The 21,521-nt window shown below is 27.7% G+C and overlaps 1 protein-coding gene across 3 annotated transcripts; it reads right to left on the reverse strand.

Annotated features, from left to right (window-relative positions):
* Positions 1–7,464: 7,464 nt before the first annotated feature.
* LOC123302083 (rho-related BTB domain-containing protein 1) lies at positions 7,465–21,149 on the reverse strand. Of its 3 annotated transcripts, none has more exons than XM_044884879.1 (11): positions 21,124–21,149; positions 19,803–20,008; positions 15,802–16,103; positions 15,289–15,739; positions 11,720–11,808; positions 11,372–11,627; positions 10,528–10,551; positions 10,092–10,376; positions 9,520–9,762; positions 8,530–8,921; positions 7,465–7,707 (listed from the first exon to the last, which is right to left on the reverse strand). In XM_044884879.1, exons 2-10 carry the CDS (start codon positions 19,980–19,982, stop codon positions 8,559–8,561), a joined length of 2,193 nt encoding a protein of 730 aa, XP_044740814.1. In that variant the 5' UTR covers positions 19,983–20,008; positions 21,124–21,149; the 3' UTR covers positions 7,465–7,707; positions 8,530–8,558. The 3 variants fall into 3 exon arrangements, with proteins under 3 accessions (XP_044740814.1, XP_044740806.1, XP_044740822.1); XM_044884871.1 differs by lacking the exon at positions 21,124–21,149 and adding an exon at positions 20,065–20,098 and having other exon boundaries at positions 19,803–19,967; XM_044884887.1 differs by lacking the exons at positions 10,528–10,551; positions 21,124–21,149 and having other exon boundaries at positions 19,803–20,002.
* Positions 21,150–21,521: the final 372 nt, after the last annotated feature.

Below are 21,521 nucleotides of genomic sequence, written 5' to 3' on the forward strand. Positions count from 1 at the left end.
TAAACTGAAAAGACTCATTAATAATAGCACAATAAGACGTAGGCTTCGTTCACACAAACGTCAAAGTCAACACGAGTTTTAGTGATATATCATGTTAAACAGAGATATCAATTTCAATGCTCATCAACTAAGGACATCAATTTCAATGCACATTATCTGCATCTCTATTTTAGACTACATAATACTAACAAAGGTGCGTTTAAACCGACGCTTGTCTGACCGAAATCTTAGTGTGCAAAAGCTTTTACTGTGTTTAAGTCATCCAAAACTTCTCAGTGCTAAATAATTTTATCTGCAAAATATCGAATCAGTAATTCGAGTTTTGGAAGTAACCGCAAATATCAAAAACTCAGGAATAAGAAATATCCTGAATTAATTCAATATAAGTTGGGAAAATCATAAATCGGCCGTCGTCCATTATACTACTTTGCCCTTAATTAATAAAAGAAAAAAGCAATAATTTCTAGTTGAAAATGGAAGTTTAATTGACTAGACTCAGCGTAAATAGGAAATTTGACATTTCCATTGATTCCGTATTTTTTAATAGGGAAAACAAATATATAAAAATCCAACAAATCCTGATATTTATACTTAATCTAGAAAATAGTTCAGTCATTTCAATAATATATCTGACCTAAATATAGTTTACCTACAGAAAGTTTATTTTTTAATCCTTTCTTCCAAGAGAATATTATAAATTAAGAATACAAAAAATTAAAACACTAAGTTTTATCCAAAATGTATGAATATGATAATTTTTCTACCTAAAATTGTCATACAACTCCTTTCAAAGTACTAAGTATAGTAATTATATACACATAATTTCTAATTGTTAATAATTAATGAATTTCAAGATTGATTCAGTCGTTCGTAAAAATTTTTTAGGCAAAGTATGAAAGATGAATTCAATGAAATTTGACGTTTTTGATCTTTTTTTTAAAAAACGAACACTTAGCTGGTTATATATAGGCAATATTCATAACATCTTAGTTTAAAATCAAAATATCATTTTGAAAATCACTATTTAAAAAGGTAAAACAGTCCCTATACTATCTAACAACTATACAATAGTATCCACTACTTGATGAAAAGAATTGTTAGAGGGAGACCGGATGAATTTGGAAAAATTTTTAAAATCAATTTAAATTTTTATTTTTGAGGAATAAAATATTTCCTCTCAAAAGTATACGGCACAAGTATTGCCGTTTTATTATAAAACAATTTTTCTAATTGTTTTAAGAATACATGTAAAAGTTTTTTTTAATAATCAGTCCTTAGATTTGCATCACAAAATGCATTTTTTTACTTAAGATTAAATTATATTATTGAAGGTAGTTTTAAAATCTAATTTCTATAAATTGAACATACCAATAAATTTTATCAAATTATATATTACTAATTATAGGATTAAATGTCAATATTAAAGGATTCGAAACGATGCGCATCGATACACTAATAATTAATTAAAACAAACATAATTACTTATTATATTATTCCATCATTGAGTTGTTATAGAAAAATGAATGTATATTCATATCTAGAAAATTTTCATTTCAATATTATTTTTGTCTGTTTTATCTTTTCATATAAAATAATCATTTTTAAAAAGGATGTTTTATTTTTTATGAGGTGAAGGCAGCAACAGAACACCCCGTACAACGATAATCTAATAAATCTATCGTTATAACTATTAAGAGCTCAAGTTAGTTTAATAAATGGCTTGAAAATCTAAACTTCATTTTTAGACGCACCTTTCTAACATGATTCGGGCTCTTGGCAGCCTGATTAGACTTCCTCCCCCCCTCCCCAATTAGACTCTAAGTCATCTAATACTGACACATATTTTATCTTTAAAGGATTCTATTTCAATGTGATAATTAAAATACTATTATATGACTAAAAATAAAACTTCCTGAATTTTCCAAAGTAAAAAATAAAAATTTTAATTTTGTTGAAATGTTCAATTTATGAGAAAAATAAAATATTTAATAAAACAGCGATATACAATAAAATATACATTAAACATAAAAAACAAACAAATATCAAAATCATAAAAATTTACAAAATATTACAAATAGTTAGATATTAATATATTTACAATTAAGATGATTAAAAACAAACAAAAAGTAATAATCGATTCCAGATTAACTAATTACAACAAAACGTCAATTAATATATTTAATAATAAAGTATCATATATCACAATTAATATTAAAACGATATGCATATATATTTATATTTTTTAATTAAAGTTTCTTTCCGGCTCCAAACAAAATTATTACAGTATTAAAAATGTAACAAAACTATTGCTTACTCTTGTTTTAACAGCATTTTTTTGAGTATATGTATTAACTTTATAATTTTAAGCTCAATATTACGCAACCACTATACTATAACACGTACAACAATTTTAAAATCATTATAACTACTATGAATAAAACACAAAGACAATATTTTTAAATAAATTCATCTCCAAGAAAAACAAATGTCAAAAAAAAAAGTATTTCACGAATTACAAACGTGTGAAGGGGAACTACCTGTATTACTTGTTCTGAAATAAATTATTTTTCAAAAGTTCTCTTCCTTATGATAATTTTTTTGGAATAACGTTCCACCATCTTATCAAAAAAGCAAAAATTAACAAAACTAAACTCAAATTAAAAACGAAAAATAATCTTCAGGAAAATTTACTGATTTTTTTAACATTAGTTTTGGTCCTGAACAAAATGTCTTTCTTCTTTTATAGAGAGAATTTCTGCAAATAATCAGTTTTTCGCGAGTTTTATCGAAATAAATGCAGTAAAATAGCCCTAGAAACTATTAAATCAAAGCGGTATAGAGAGCTGAACTGTTAAAAGCAATGGTAAACATAACTTGGTTACATTTTACTACAAAGTGAAAAAATATATTTATAACAAAAACTGAACGACATATGTCAAGAACAGTAATATAAAGGTAAAATGGTCGTCATATAATTGTCGTCAGTTTTTTTTGTTTTGTGGTAAATGTGTTTTATTTATTAAATAAAATATTTATTAATAAAATATATTTTTCCATGTATATATCATAAATTACGGAGAAATATACAGAATAAAGTCATTATTTAATCGGAATATTAATATATATTATATAAGTAATAAATATATTGGCAGATTGTCGTAAAGACTAGAAATGGCGTGAAATGCGAATGGAATTTTTTTTTTTTTTTTTCGTATAGCACAACTTTTTAATTCAATGAATTTTATAATTTTGAATTTATTAATTATCTAAGGCAGAAGGTGAAATATAAATAATTGATTGCAAGGTGAAAGCTGATAACGACACATGTGGAGATTTAAAACTGGTTTATGTTTATAGTCCCAAGAATGCTCGAAAGGACCCACATCATAGATTGAAATAATTTTTAAGACAGAAATGTATATCCCTGTTTTGAATTCTAACACAAGTAAAAATTTACATAAAATTTCGTTGTTAATTATTACTGTTCAATATAATTTCAATAGATTATTTTATACTCTGCACTCCTCCCATTGGCTGGGACTCCTCCCAACTTGCCCTATTTCTCAGCTCAAGTTTGCTTCTATTAATGTACTACTAATGTACTTCGAGGTTCTTAAAATAATAATATACATATTATTTATCACAAAAGTTCATAAATTTTTTTCGTTCGTTAGCATACATAGATGGTAAACTGTAAATACGCCTCAGAATGGAACACAAAAAAGCGTAAATTGTTTATTGCTGGCAGAATCAAAATTATGAGTTTTATTGCTTTTCATTATCTCATTAACATAAGTTTTCACACAATATATCATCATAGTTTACATAATAATATTGCATATATTTTTTAATTAATTAATATTATTGTTTATTTTATTAAACTAATATTATTGAAAAATTTTGTAGATAATTACATAAATAATGTAATCATTCTGTAAAATTTCATATTAATAATGTAATGAAAAAGATATAAACCTTCGGTTCTGTACTAAACGAATCCAAAAAACTGTGAATTCTGCATTGGGATCGTCAGAAAAAAGTTACTGATATTTTTGTAGAGGCATATTTTTAATTTAACATAATTACAAATTTAAGTAAAATCTTGAGCTACAAATTAAAGTAAAATGTTGAGCTTCGAATTATCAAGAAATAAATGCGGGTCTAGTAAAATAAACTCTCTAGTTTTAGTTTAATATTCCGAAAGAGTCACCTTAAAAAATTAATAATTCCAAAATTATTACATAATGAAATCTAATGAAGAACCCCTGAATAAAAAATTATACATTTCAGTTTTATTGAAACCATTTTACAAAATATTTGTAATTTACTTTAGAGAAAGAAATATTTAAGAAGTATTATTTAAAGCTAAGCCTTTAAATTTCAAGTGTGTTAGTTTTTGTCTTACAAAAATTGTTTGAACGAATTTTGTGTGTATGTGAGAACATTAAAAATTTTTGTTTGATATACCTAATAATTTTTATTGTAAGGTACAAATATTTTATTAAAATTCATAAAAATTGAAATGTGTCTAATAAATCCCCGTACCCTGTGTTGTATAGAAATATGTTATGTGGTTTTTTTTGTTAAAGAATTGACAATTTCCTTCTTTTTTAATTTGTTTAAACTTATGTTACATTTCGTACATGTATTTATGTTATAGAGATAGCGAGATGACACTTGCATTTTTGTTAATAAATTGTAAAAGTCATTCAAAGTCATTATTGAATTTTATACACAATTGAAAATTTTGTTCGGTTTTGCATGCAAAATATGTGTAAAAATATGAATTTTTTTTGGAAAATTGTTATATACAATTGAAGAAATTAAAGCGCCTTTTAAATTTTAATTAAAGTTAAGCATTTAGAAACCTCATCACTACTGACAGCGTCTGCAGTATATTGCAAACCATATAATTTCAATTAACAACTACAGATGAAATTTAACTATTGATAATATGAGAAACAAATCGCTTCGTACATAATATTACCGACCGTCGCGTTTATAATAATAAATCTTTCTGTAACCAATTCTCAGCGCACAATTAAGCAAAAGGTGTATTCGATGAGTATCGTCAAACTAGTGAAGTGGCGAAAAAATGACTATTGAGCGTACTTTGTCGCCAAGTTAACAGCAGTTTGTCAGTTGTCCGAAAGACATCGAAAACAACTATTGTGTATTTCCAACTTATTCCTTAAGACTAGGTCGTACATATACTTAATATGTCTTTTGAATAATTGTTATTTGGCAAATTATAGAAAATCTTATAATTTTTAAGAACATCTCAACGTACCTCTGTGCCACAAAATGTGCAAAGGTTTTACCAGTCTAAGTGATGTAATATCACTTAGAATGGTAAAACCTGTGCAGATTTTGTGACGCAGACTATACTTGGAAAAATTTATATTATTTATGAATAAGCACTCAAATTTAATTGTTGGCTTTAAATGCGATACGGTTGTTGGATCATTATAACGAAATAACGCCCGTAAGCTATTATTAAGGATTTTTGATGGATGTCATTTCTTCAAGGATTAATTCCTCACCCACGTTGTAGACTCAATTAAAGCACGCTATTAAAAGGGTAATATCTCATCAAGGTATGTGTTTTACAATTCTTTAATTCATTTAAAAATTTATTTATATAAGATCGGTTGATGAAAGCAGTGATGTTAATGATGCTTGAATTAAATAATCCTGACACAAATATTAAAAAACATTAAGCCATTGAATTCATTTTGAATTCAGAAGTTGAAATAATTATTTAGTACAGAATGTTACGTAAAAAGCAGGCAAAGCATAAGGGTTTAAAAATTTCTGGCCCCTCCAAAAGTTCCATAATAATAATTGTAATTGGTGAATTTGAATATTGAAATATTAAATTGAAACCGATCTTAAGCATTTCCATACCGTTTAGAAACCTTCAAGAGTTTTTAATTCAACATCAGCAAACATCTTTTTATTTAAATAATATTTTCTTCTTGTAATCGATATTGCCTAAATCGAATAAATCAAACCCAATTTAAGCCGAAGAAGTGACTTCAAAACATTTGACCTACTTTTTACGTAACATTCTGTACTTGTTCACACAACAAACGAATACTAATGTCTGTGTAATTATAACAATTTTCCAAATAAGAGGGGGAAAAATTACCAATGTTAAAAATATGTTTGATTGCTAACCCTACTGATGTGCATTTGTTTTTTTTTTTTTTTTTTTTTGAGATATGAGGATGATAATATTTATTTTTATTGAGAAGAGAAACTACTAACATTATCATTAATTAATTATTAAAAATATTTTGTTTATATTTTACTTTTGTAGTTGTTTGTACCGATACCCACTTTAAGAAAACAAACGAATACGATAAGCAAAATTATTGTATTTTGTAAGGTCCACATATTATTTTGGCACTGAGGATCTTACACAATCCGTTTTAATGCATTTTTTCTAAAATATACAAAGTTCACTAGTTTAATATTTTTTTTGTTGAGTTTATAAATCAATTCGAATTCGAAATTATTATACCTCAAATATTTGTTTTTTATAATCTAGTAGCGATTTAATTAGTATCTTAAATAATATAACCAAAAACAAAAATTTACACAGCCTTATATCTCACTACATCTAATAAAATCTCACTAAATCAATTTTATATTCAATCATTTTGTTTAGAATACGTTAAATTTAAAAATAAATTTAGATTTCTTTAAATTATAGTTCAAAGAGTTTTCTTTAATAAGAGATTTAATACTCGTTTCTTATTTTATTTCAATTTAGCTATTGATATACGAAACTACGAAATATTTCTTAATCATAAATTGAGAATAATATTTCAGTGTAAATCTACTTTCAATTTTAAAGACTTGTTTCTGGTTAATTTCTTTAGCAACTGACATTTCAATAGCAATAGAAATTTCCTGCTTTGAAGATTCGCTAATATGATCAAGGGCTCAAAATTCCAGCTACTCGTGTAAAAATTATCTGTAAGAAAAAGCTTTGAACTACAATTTAACTTCAGAAGTTTAAAGAAATTATCATCCTATTTGTTACCTTGTGCAAATTTTTTACTCTTAATTTATTAATACTTATAAAAATATTTGAAAATATATACAGAGAATGATTTTGATTTCAATGACATGTATGTTCGATGAATAATCACTCAAAGAGATTACATGATTAATTGATTGCTTAATTTTCATTTTACTTAAAGTGGGAATTGACGATGATTGATGTGTGTGAAACAGTAATTAATACTTGACGATTATAAATGGTTTAATTCACGAATTACCAAAAAATTTGTGTTATTTTATTTGAAACATGTAAAAGTTTTTTTCATTTTTCTTGTTTAATTTCTAAATATCGTTTTTTGTATTTGTTGTTATTGAAATTAATAAGAAAAAATGACAAAATGGGCCACGATGATAAATAGAGCCCTTATTTTATTATTCATTATTTTTGTGGAATTTCTATAATTGTTCAAAACAAGAAGAGTATAAAGTCGAATTCGCAAAAGCTCCCATTATTTTTATAATTAATGAAGAGTGTGTATTTTCGGAGTTAATATAAAAATGTAAAAACCAAAATTTTTTAAGGTTTTGTTGTTACTCTATACGTCGTGTGTAGAAATTTGTAATACGATTAATATTGCTAAAATCGTGCAAATGAATCCCATAAGCACTGGTAGAATCAGTATGAAACGGAGGGATCTAGAAAAAAGAATATTATACAAAATCAATTTTGACGATTTTATATTTCCATTAAAGGATTTGCACCATTTTGAAATTTTGATATTGTTTAACACATAATTTTTATTTTATAGTTACTTAAAAAAATGTTTTTAACTCGTTTGTTACCGTAGTAAAGCCAGACAGATATGCCAAAATAGTATTATATTTACATTTATAAAAACTTCTAGAAACGTTTATTATATATAATGAAATACGATTTTGATGACGCATATAATATTAGAGATTCTAACGAGCTATCATTTTAAGAAAGTAAGGCATTTCGTAGATAAGGCCATCAGACTCCAAAGTCAATTTTACAAGGTTTCGTCCACCGTTCTACCCAAAAAAGGGGCGATTCCCACAAAACTTGGAAATCATACATAATTAACTGAAACAAACTTTCAAACAAAAGATGGAGTTAACATGATTCTGCATATTTTTGTACTATGCAACTAGATCTTAAAGTATATTTGAGGAGGTGATGTCTATCGATCAAGTCGAACAATCAAAAAAGTTGTCTCGATGAGGGTTTATATCAGAATATTAATTTAAATATCATTATATTGCGCAATAAATTTGTGAATGAATCTTCACTTTTTGTTGGACTTGTTTATAATCCGTTAAGTCTCTTTCTTTATATATCCTCATTTCAAAATAGTGCTGTTAAAGAAGTTAGGTTCTATGATTTCGTATGAGAATGAATTTAAAAACACTTGATTTTAATTTAGGATTAAATTTAAATAGGATTGAATCTCGAAAACAAAATTAAAATTAAGTGCATCCTAATTATTAACTGCATACCTCCAGTGCCTATGCCCATTATCCAATTGTCAGAGATTATCATCTTGACTACTAGTAGTTGCAGTTTCTGCAAATAAACTGGTCGATACATCTGGATTCGATTCAGAAGTACCAGCAGCTTTACGTGATTTACCAGAGAAACATAAACATCCAGAATTATTTTGATTTCTTTTCAATGTTGGTTTATTTTCTTTGTCCCGTTCCGCTAGGCACTTTTGATAATAATCATAATCCTTTAGATACCATACAGGTGGCCATCGATGTTCACTTAAGTATTCTTGATTTTCTGGATGAAGTAATCGAACACTTCGTGGTGACATTTTGCATAATTTATTATAATTTATACATAAATGATTCATACACCAATCAGCTAACTGATGTGCGTTATGTAGCTGAAAAGAATAGCAATAGAAAAAAAGTTACTGGTTAGTTTTTTGATTTATTTATTTATGTTCTACTAGTCACTGTCAGTTTAAATCTTTGTTAAGAGATGTAGCTGCTTAAACTTTATTATTTTAAAAAACTGGCCCAACAGTGAAATCGCGTTTTATTTTCGTTGAGTCTTCTAATTTATAAAATAAAAGCTACCAGCTGTCACGTTATCTTTGCTTTGTCAACAATTTACCACGCAAATGGGCAAACAGGATTTGCGTTAATTTTGGGACATCCTTTATACTTAATTTCTTAAAACGTCTACCTTTGACTTATTAGTTAATCAGTTATTTTTTCTCTGTACCATTATTAATGTTATCATGTGGTCAGAGTGTCCGACAAATTCCCAGCTTCGATTTTTCAGAACGATAAGTCAAATATGACATCATCATGCACATTTGAAAACGCAGCATTTTCAAAAAAAAAATCGTAGAGGAAAATTTGGTAAACTCGTCAAAAGGAAGCCACTCAAGAAGTTTCAAGTATGTATTTCTCAATTAAAAAAATCCGTGGTGTCCCACAGTCTACACATTGAATTGGCCCTATTATTAACCTTACCTTAACTGGTTCTAATAGCCTTAGACAATGTTCAACAGCTTCATTACCATCATTCTGTGCCAGTCGCGCTAGGTCTTCGATGACACGACATTCAACTAAATTCACCAAACGAGGTAAACAAAGGCGATTTGCTAACTCCAATAAATTAAAACATCGAGCAGCTGCAATTGATGGAACTTCATCCGTGTATAAATAACACAAAAGTTTATGAAAAGTATATTCACGAACACCAGGAAAAACAATCTAAAATAAAACAAAAAGTAGATATAATTATTCGTTTTTGCAATATTAAAGCATTTCTTGACAAAATGACATCTTCTTAAGCGAAACTGGAAAATAATCCAGTTTAACATTCTTCAGACACTACATTCGATTTTATTTGTAGAATAAGTATAAACAATTCATTTAAACCGTGAGTTTTGAAACTTACATTGAAATAAATAATATTAATATTTTGAATTTATAAAAATTTTCTGTGGATTAAATATATGTAAAAATAATACTTTAAATAATCGATGTAAGAGTAATTTTAAGTAATTATGAGCGATTTGAGTCATTATAATAAAACTTACTACTTTCGCTTGACTTTCACGAAAATCACCGCTAAACATTGCCTTCATCATATCACAACGTGCTACCAACATAGGTTTATGGGCTGGATAGGCACCGTCATCTAACTCAAAAATAACATCCGCAAATAAACCTTGCTCTAAACACAATTCTTCTAATCGTTGCCGAAACGTTTGTGAAAAATGTTCGATGGCCTCACAATTCAAAAACTGTTGATTTGATTGAATATTTGAAAGTAGAACCATCAATTGTGGAAATTCCAAAAATTCAGCTGCTTGTCGCATTTCCTATAAAGTTTATAAATATGTTTGAATAATTATTTTTAATGAAAATATTCCAAAAACATAAACTTTGGATTTTCATTAGTTTAGAAATTTAAGGCAGAGATAATTCACACTATGGTATTAATCTACACGATAATTTTTGTTAATATCTTACCAGAAGCAATCCAATAGATGCTGTCTGCAAATTTAGTTGATTTAAAAACGAGCGAATTTATATAACATTTTATTTCACTAATGAGATAACTTTTTTTTTTAATAAATGTGTAAACCTTAGGTGAATTTTTATAATGAATAGTAAATAAAATAAAAATTTAATCCGAAAACTTACTAATGTGTCAATGTGTGGCAGTTATTAAAATAGGCGAAAAAAATGTTGAAATATTGAATGCGAACACATTTTATGTATTATATAAAAGGTTTTTCATATAAAATGATGGATGACTCATACAATTTAATCAAGTGAATGAACTATTGTATTGAAAATGTTGGCCAATGTTGTAGGAGTATGGAACCATGCCTGGAAGGACTGCGCATATCACCTAGCGCCGCCATAAAGGTTGTCTGGAGAAAGAACTCGTTTCCTGTCCCAGGATTGAACTACTCCGTAATATTCGTCATCACACTGTAAGAAGTACCATTGCTAAAGAACTGCGCAGACTTAGATGGAGTGCGGATGAAGAGATTAGCTGCATATCGGAGGACTAGTAAACTAGAAGATGTGACATTGAGGCTGTTAAGTGGATGTTAAGGATGTCGGAGTACAACAATCATGGCTAATTAATCTTTTCATCGCCATTTTAAGCTGGCATTAATTGAATAGACACTGGACGAAAATCAATACTGATGTAAAAGATTATCATTTGCATTAATTTTATTCACCTATTTCAATTTTTTTCACCTATTTTTTAAATGTTTTATTATCGATTTGTTTTTTGGTTGAAAAATGAAAATGAAATATTACTAGAAAAAAAAAAAAAAACTTTCGAAATTCAACATACTTGTAAATCCAAAAATCGTTTATCAATAGTGCCAGTGTAAATAAATTTTAGGCATTGATGCATTGCTTGTGGTGTCACCAACTTCGTTAATGTAATCACAGTTTGGGTGTTGGCCGATTGTAATCCATCACATTGTGTAACACGTATCGATTGAAATGCTGGATGATTTAACTCACGATTTGCACCAGTCTTCTTAAATGTATCACTAACTGACAATATTTGACAACTGGAACGCCTTTTAAGTTGTTCCCACATCCTATCGAAAGGCAAAACAGAGTCTCTTGAAGACTGTAGCTAAGAATTAATAACTGTTTAGTTCACCTTATATTTCTTCGTTTTCTTACTTACTTTGTTTGAGATTTATTATGTTCTGCTCTTATTAAAAATTCAGTATCATCATTAAATTCGCCAACAGTAGCTTCACCGAATGTGCTTACCTATAGAAAATTTTGTTACTTTCCATAGTTGAAACATTTTGTGTGACAACGTGCATTCTAAGAGGATGAACTAGGTAGCTAGCGAGCGTTTTTTTATGATGATCAAAATAAAATCAACTAACGAATGTCATGCGCTAATTATTTGAATGTGGATAAAACATGAATGAAATTCGAATGAATGATAAAAAAATATGATCATTTATAAATATAAAATATGAAAATGAAGAAAAATATGATCATATAAGATTCAAGATAGAAAATTATTGATTGTTTTTTAAATAGAATATTTGTCCAGTTATTTTTAATAATTACTGTAATTCATTAGCAGAATTTTAAATTAGGTATAAAGAAAAATGGGAGTTAAGGAAGAAAATAGGTGTTCCGGTTTTTATTATATATGTACTTCGGTACCAATGTACTTAGCACATATAGGACTGCACTAGATATCATATCTCTAAACTAAAAAGGCAGATACGATATAAGTATTGGCAATGACACGTTTTAAAATTGGACTGAGTGATGTTTTAACAAAAATCAAAAAATATTTAATACTGATTCGATCGTACATCCTGAAATAATTAGACGATTCAATTGCTCAAAAATATCTAAAATTGGTGTATCTATTCCTAATTTTTTATTGATGACTCACTCAGTTGGTTGAAAGCATACCTACTTTCGCACACTGTTTGCTTCTCAAAGTGAAAGAGAATGTATAATTATGAACGGAAAATAGGCATTATAATTGGACTAAATCTAGCAGATCTACATGTCTTTATCGTTCAAAGGTGTCTCACGTGGACAAACACTACAACAACCCGATCATTTTGATATTCCATTTTATTTATTAATTATTTTTGTTATAGAAATTTTATTCTAGCCATAGAATGAATCGGTCATTATTGAAGGTAATGGTTAAGGTAATCGGTAAATGGTTCTCATGAACTCATAAAGGTTTTTCATCAATAAAATGTCAATGAAGAGTTTAATTTCAGTTAGCTTAATAAGTAAAATAAATTTTGCCTAAAAGATATAAAAAGCAATTAAAATTTCTTGATGATTTTCAACAGATCAGCTAAAATCTTTTGTATGAATACTTGTTCTAAAGAACTCAGGGTTCAATCGTCAAATAGCTTGAATTAATGCGTTTTTTCGAGTATTTTTTTGATACATTGAGACACTGGACGTTTAATTTGGCCTTGTTGAAATCTAGTAAAATCATATCGGTCAATGTCTTTAATATTAGGTATGTACTAATATTTATGCCTATTTTTTGATATTACGAAATGCTAATACAACTATTTTTTCTAGAAAAGTATGACAATGAAAATTAATGATATGGTAAAACAAACATATTTCATGTTTCGTAATGAAACTTAATTTTTTTCTGATACCTGTATCTTATTGGATCTAAATAAATTGACTTAAGATAAGTTATTTGAATTAAGTAAGAATTATGTTTTGTTTTGATATTTAAGTAAACATGAACAATGGACTGATAATATAAAACAGATGCTCGCGGGTTTTGAATATGTAAAAATCATAAAAATATACAGTGCCGCTTATGGAGTAATTCTTTCTTTATCGTATTAGTTCTTACTGAAATGCAAAAACGTCTGATAATGCATCTCGTTTTTTTTGGGATACAAATTTGCTAAAAGATGGGAATGAGCCTCTGCGCACAGCTGATCTATCCTTTCAACCTAACTTAACGGTCTCGACTACATAAGAATGGAAATGCCAGAATTTAGAAATTTTAGGTCAAATCTTTCTCCATAGCACAAAAGAGGTGGTGGAAATAAATAGACATGTAGAGCCAATGAGCATTATTAAAATAGAGAAGGTTTAAAAGATGTTAATGAGGTTTTTCTAATACAGGACAATACAATGCACGTCAGGCATCTAAGTGTCAGTACTGCTAGTTGAGCCCTTCAATCTAATAACTACCATAGGAATATAAGGGCAAAAGTTTTCAGAAGAATATCAAATGCGATATCTCATAATCAAACCAAATACATTCTATTCTTTTATTCTTCCACCTGTAGTACCTTACAGAAATGTGTATACAATTTGAAATTAAGTATTCGGTGTGCTCACTTCACAGCAAAATATGATGGAAATAAAAAGAACACATTCCCATTTATAGAAAGATATTTATTCAGTTTTATTTATTCCTAAAACGTTAACTATACGCAGAACGCTCACTGCTCAGCGGTTTATGCACACTCAAAGCCAACTGCCATTCCCATTAATAATAAAATGCAACGTTGCGTTGTCTATATATCGGCTATATTTCAACTGCAGAATGAATTTTATTGAATGGCCGAGATATGTTCAAAGTATAATGCAATTAATTAATTGAAAGATAATTTTTTGATTTCAATGAAAAAAGGGGTTAATGAACTAAAAACGATACAAATTGATTAATTCTATTTTTACAGAAAATTGAGTTGAATTATTAATTAAAACATTTATACGTTAGAAACCTTTAAAGAATTCATTAATTATGTATTATTAAATATTTGGTTAACTTATATAATTAGTTTATGTAATTATCGATAATTAATCAGCTGTTTGAATTATTTTCAATATGTTAATAATTAATTATAATCCAATAACAGTTCAAATCTACAAAATTATTTCCAATTTTACGTATATTATTGGTCTAAGTGATAGCGACTGGCAGAATTACGTTATTTTAACAAGCCCCATATTTACGTCAACTTCCATCTAATACCGGACACACAGTAAATGGAGACACATTTTTCTACCCGGCAGTACCAATCGAATTAGTCACATTAAGAAGGGATAAAACTTCGACAGTGTTCAATATTATAGCGACTGTGCTAACTATAGACTAAAAATATTATATATAATATATATCAGTTTCAACTATGCTAAAATACCCCAATTTCTCTATTTTTTGAAACCTTCAAAAGAACCCTTCATGACCCTGAAGATATAGTAGCCGCCTGCCATTTTTTCTGTTAATGATGATAGATTACTCTAAAATATTAATCAAAGTTTAACGCCTTCGTAACGTGACATATTCGATAGAACCGCCGGCTAGAAAATTAAGTCCCCATTTCATATATGACAGATATTAGAGAGTATTTGATGAAAACGTAGAGTTTATTATTTGCTATCAGGAGTTTTTTTATTCTTAAATCGGTTTAGTAATTTTCATGGATAAAATTAGGCGAATCAAATATTTTTTCCTTTTTTAATTAGATTAGTTAAAAACATAAATTTAATCTAATCCTTCGATCTATGAAATTTGTGTTAAGCAAAAAATTCTAGTTGTTAATGAGCAAAATGACGGAATAATTAGTAATGTTAAAATTGATACGTTTTGAACATAGCTCGGTATGTAATCGAAAAATTTTTGATGATGAAGACTAAAAGCAGAACTATTTAAAATAATTGGAATGAATTTATTTTATAAATGGACATGGATCAGTTAAAAATTCAAAAAATATTTACCATACTAGATTCACTGCTACTCCTTGCACCTAATTCGGATGTTAATTCCATGGTGAGTAAACGATGAAAGGCAGTGGAACTTGCAGCTAAAATGAAACGGTGTACGGGAAAACCTACTGACCCGGCAACTAAAACTAAATCTGTATGCATTTGATTCAACCATAATGATGTCATGTTCTCTTGATACATGCTTGGTGCAATTAATACTTCTGCAGCAATTGGCTTAGGCGGTAAAAATGGAGCTTGTAACAATGGACGTTGTACACGTTTTAAATTTGTCATCCAAAACCGTTGTTGGCGACGTGCCATTAATGCCGCACGTATTGCATTCTCAAATACTTCATTGACGCCATAATATGTGAATACAGATGTTTCATAGTAATAAATACCCAGCTCCCTAGCTACGCTTCGGGCTTCATCTGGCATAACCAAATCACTTTTCCTCGTTGCTCTGCATAACAAAACAATATTGTTAAATTTTCATATTATTTTATCTCTACCATCGTCACATACCTTACAAATGGGCTTCGATCACGAAAATAACTTAAGTATGTTTCATCACGATACATATATCTTAAATCATTTTTACATCCAACTAAAATAACTGGTGTTTGTGGACAAAATCGGCGTATTTCGGGATACCACATCAACTTACAGTTACGTAATGATACGGGATTGTTAATTGAGAAACACAACAAAACGACATCAGATCGCCCATAAGCAAATCGACGATCTTTTTCATGATCCCCAAATGTATCCCATAGTCGTAATGATACATTAACACCATCAACAACTTCCCAGGATCTTTCAAGAACCTAGAAACGCATTTATGTCTTAATAAATAATTATTAATTATAAGCCTGTCACTGAAACTTGAACGAGATTTATTATAAACACTTTTCAATTTAAAACACTTTTTTACGTCCAAAATCGGATTATAAATTGGCATTAATGAATACTTTTTGCAAAGGAGGGCTGAGAGACTATTGAACATTTTTATTTTATATCTATACTAAAACCCTTGCTGAACAATTCAATATTCATATATAGAATCCTATATATTTCCAAATAATTTAATAAATATTGAAAAATATATAAGTAGATATTGAAACAGATGATGGAAGAAAAATCAGTAAAAATAGTAAGGCACTCCGCATACAAAGCGATATTACGGATATTGTAGCGATATCGGAATAAAACCTTAAAAAATTGACAGATCTTTCCGGGGAGACAGAAGGCCAGTGACCGGCTTCACGCCAAAGAGTAAGAAGACATATTAGGTGTTTTTACATTGGTGGAACTTCCTGTTTTAATTAGTATAAATTATTATCGAGAGTTGACGGGTTGCAACTCCCAGTTATCAATTGTTCCTCAGATCAATTCTGCAAAAATTGATAATAATAATAATAATAATAATTGATAGCTGTTGCACCAAACATGCTGTACTATATTGACTTCCTCTCTATATGAAATGAATTTGAGCTAATGTTCTTAAGAAAGAAAATAAAAAAGTAATAGTATAACGCACTAAATAATTTGATGTGAACTGTTAAAATCATTTTTGTATTTTTATTTTTCTGTGTTACTGTAATTGTTGGTAATGTTTTACATATTTACTTTCAGCTTTGTAAATTTAACTACTGACGGTGGTTGCGTTGCAATCGAAAAATCGATATTTAGCGAAATGTGAGTATATTGTATGCTTTTTAATTATATTTTTTAAATAAAAGTTCTTGATATCCAAGTTTATTTCGAGTAGCGTGGTATTTATTTCCATAACTATGTCTGAACTCGAAGTCAAAAAAGACCATTTATATTCTGAAAGACCATTTTAGGAGTAATTTTTTCAAAAATAATTTTTTTTTTTTAATATTAGGTAATATTTGGCGCTAACTTGTTTAGGTTTCGAAATACTCTTGGTATTTATTATAATCAAAATTTAGTACCATAACAAAAATAGTAAGTTTATCTGGTCAGGCTGGTAAATCGCTTCATATGAATTCAACAGATCCAGGTTCGATTCCTAAGATATGTGTTACTCGATAAGTAGAATTTTTTTTATAGTTACGCCTTAGTGTCATTATAAAACCTAAATATTATTTAAGTTGCTAATCGAAAGACACTTGATGTTTATTGTAATCAAAATAAAGTACACAAACAAAAATAATAAATTTACATAAAATTTAATTATATACACAAATTCAAAATATTTTCATAATTTTGTTATCAATGTGATGGTAATTTATATTATCTTTATAAAATTGATGGAACTTTTAATGTTTGACATATATCTACATGTAATAGGTGTTATCACATTGTATAATGTATATTATAAACTGTAAATGTCTATATACTACATGCAAGGTAAATATTTTAATAGCTATTACATAAAATATCATTTTATTATTTATTAAAAATATTAAAATTAAATTTTGGAATTCTAAATATTTATAATAAGAAATAATCATTCGAATAATGTAATTTAGGCCACGTGATACATTTGTTATACACACTTACAAGTTGAAAATTAATTTTAGACAAATATTTATTTCTATTTTTACATTTAAATGTAATATTATTGATCAATTTTATGAACTTGACTTTTAAATGGTTCAAACTTTTGTGAACGAAACCATTTATTTATTTTTAAGGTCAATGTTATTTCAACACAAAAAATTTGATTTAGACAATGTAGCTGTCACGCTGTTTAATCAATTGTTTAAAAAAATATTGTTTATAATTTATGCTCTATTTTGGACATAAAAGTCATTAACTTAACAAAGCAAATAAAATATTAATTAAAAAAAATAATGATCTCCGGTGTAAATAGCTCTTGGCGATAAGGAATATGCTTTGCAATGCAACCTTTAGTTTACGTGTGTATGAAATTTATAATAAATATAATTCGTCATATTTTGTGTGGGGACTGGCGAAGTTAACCTATATTTTCTTTTAAATATCGATATCAGATGTTCCGAAAAACATCGGTACCTAATGAATGTTCCTAAATAAAATATCAGTGTTGAGTAATTATAATGAAATATTAATAGAAAAAAAAAACCGACATCGAAGCTCTCACCACTGTGTGTGTCTATGGCTAATCGCGTGCAATAAACGACATGAACATCATATTGAATTTAATATTGGGTCACATGGGTCATGGCCCGAGGCGGCAAATTTTGGGGCATTCAAATTGATCGAAAGGTTAAAATAATTTTGCACACATGTGAATTTGATCTTAGACATGACGAAAAATTGTATACTTTTGAATTTCACAAATATATTTTCAATCAAACCTATAATCTTTAATTCCTGATTCATACGCTTTCTCAAATAATGACGAATTCTTAAGCATAGGTAGAGCATCGATAAAAAAGATTTGCGTGGGATTTTTCTCTTCAGCGGCGGCGCTTTGTGTAAATTCGGCCCTGTGCCTACACTAACCGGCCAGGATATATCTGTTGAGTGTAATAGAAATTTGAAACTGTTTGATGTCTATATCAAAAATTTACAAGTCATTTTGGTAAAATAATAATACTACCGTATAGAGTTTCTTAATTATTCAAATTTATTCGAGTTCAAACATCGTTCTATGAAACGTAATTATAAGAAACATGAAAAATATATACGTGATTCATGAAAAAAAAATGTTTCGTATTGCGTGCAAATTTTAAAAATTATAATTATACAGTAAAATAGTTTTCTAAATAATAAAATCGATTGAATTATTATAATTAAATATTTAGAAAAAATGCACCTAAATTCTAGTTATAAATTTTAATACATAGAAAGTTCAAAAACTTTTATTTAGCGCATGCAAATTAAATGCTAATATCGACGTAATATAGCGCCTTTGCAAATTTGAACTTCCCCTTCCCACCTACGAAAATAATTCTAAGAACTCATTAATTGTGCAAATTTTCACAATAAGGTATTCTAATATGTTTGAAAAAGGCTTCAAAATTTTGAATTTCCTAATAAAAAGGTCACCAAAAATATACTTCGGCAAAATAAACTTGCTTTATTGCCATAAATTATATTAAATTTTGTCAGTCATTGAAAAAACTGCCAGCCATTTTGGTGACGTAATATTGGTAAATACAACAGCCGTGTATGTAATTATTATATACATAAAGTTGATTTTAACATAACCTACATGTACAGACATTTAAATTAGACGCTGTAAGCTCTCATTGGCTGATATTCCAAAATGGAAGTTCACTTGTTCCACTGCTGTGATTTGTTCAACTGGTATATTATCCTTTCTATGCATACGATCACATATTTACTACTTGAATCCACCGTGTTTACGTTCAACAATACGCGATCATGATTTTGATCAGTTTGAATCAAGCTTTTAATTTCTTTCCACGTAGATGTGGCGTATGAATGAAAGCTTCTCAATGTAAAGCAAGTTAAGTGTTATCTCTCATTTTTAATAATATTATTGAGAAAATGTCAATAAACTCTCATAAAAATAAAAATATACGCTTAAAATTAAAAATTAAACTTACATCTTTATAAATTCTGTATTGGTCAATCGCCCAAACTGTTGGTACATGAGTGGTGAGCAATTGACTTAATGATACTTGCTTATTACACGCTCTTGCACAAATTAGTCGAGTTTTTCCAACAGCTGTATCTCCTACAACGACACACTTGACTAACTCTTGATGAGGCTGTTCATTATCCATCACAGATACCCATTATTTGAAATCGCCTTTTTATTCATCATTTTAAACAAAATATATTCAAATTAAAAAAAAAAAAACATACCATAATGCAAAATTTCCACATTTTTATGCACTGTTTGTTGACAACAATTAGAAAAAACATCTACATTTTCTAAGGGAAAATTTTTTTATAATAAAAGTATTTTTTTTAAATAAAACAAATTAAACTTGTCGAGATAAAAAAATTTTATTTACGGCCTAAAGAGTATTAATAGAAATAACAACGAGAAAATATTAAAAAGTGAACGCGACAAATAGACTACAAGTTTAACAACTTTTAATAAGACATGTAAACACTTTGAATAAACATTAAAAGTGGACTATTTTTAGAAAAAAAATGCATAACAAAAACCATATTCATAATTACTCAAGAAAAATTTTTGAAACTGTTAATTAATTTAAAATAAAACGACACTATTATTAAATAGATTAAATCAATGAAATTCATTCAAATTTGAAATAATTATTGATAAACGCAAAAAATGCATCTAACAAGGTTTTATATTAATTTGAAAAAAACGCATACTATCTTTTGAAGTGGGGGAGAAAAAAAAAACTACTTGCATCTTTTTTTAAGAATAATAATGAACTTACTTATTTTTTTCCAATACAATTGCATTTTCATATCGATTTGATTGATATGTGGAATTTGTCATACAGTTTTGTTGTTAATTTAATGAAACCGTACAACTGTGATTTACTTTTTAAAAACGCGCGATTTTTTTTAGTGTGCACGATAAAAAAAAATCAGACAACAATTAAAGAATTAAATTAAAGGTACTTTTTTAATAAAAAAAAAAATTCCCATTAGATAAATTGATTAAAATTATCTTATAATATTAAATATAATCATTTCGGACAATGCCTTTTTTATTAAAAACAATTACTGAATAAAATAAAACAAACAATGCGTCATACTAGCGTAAATAATAAACAAATATTAAAATTTTTTCGGTGTCCAAATTAGTATTTGAAAAAAATATAAGTAATTTATTAAAATTTTTTCTGAAATTTATTAAAATTTTTAAGAAAAAATAACGTCTCATTACAAAAATAAAATTTAAAATCATAAAATCTGATAAATATTAAGAATTGTACAAACCTTCGTTTTGAAATGATAGGAAAAAAAATTCACTGCAATAATAACAATTTCAAAAACACAAATCACATACAATGAAAACGGAAACAAAAACCAAAAAAAATATGAAAAAACAGATGAAAAACGTTCGTTTTTTGTTTTTGAAAACAATTATTTATTTTGACAGTAGAAAATAAAAATTCTGTGTTATGTTGATTATAATCGATGTTACTAAACTCAATATAGTAACTAGTAGACAGACGATATTATGAACACAAACCGGAGTCGAACAACTCTGTGATCTGCGTATACATAAAAGAGATCACCACTGTAGTATAATATTAATAAATAATATGAAGTCTGCCGATTCCATTTCGAAATGTTTTATTTCATTGACACTTTGTTTTTTCTAATTGTTAATT

The sequence above is a fragment of the Chrysoperla carnea genome, chromosome 1, assembly GCF_905475395.1.
Source record: "Chrysoperla carnea chromosome 1, inChrCarn1.1, whole genome shotgun sequence".
Lineage (NCBI taxonomy): Eukaryota > Metazoa > Arthropoda > Insecta > Neuroptera > Chrysopidae > Chrysoperla > Chrysoperla carnea.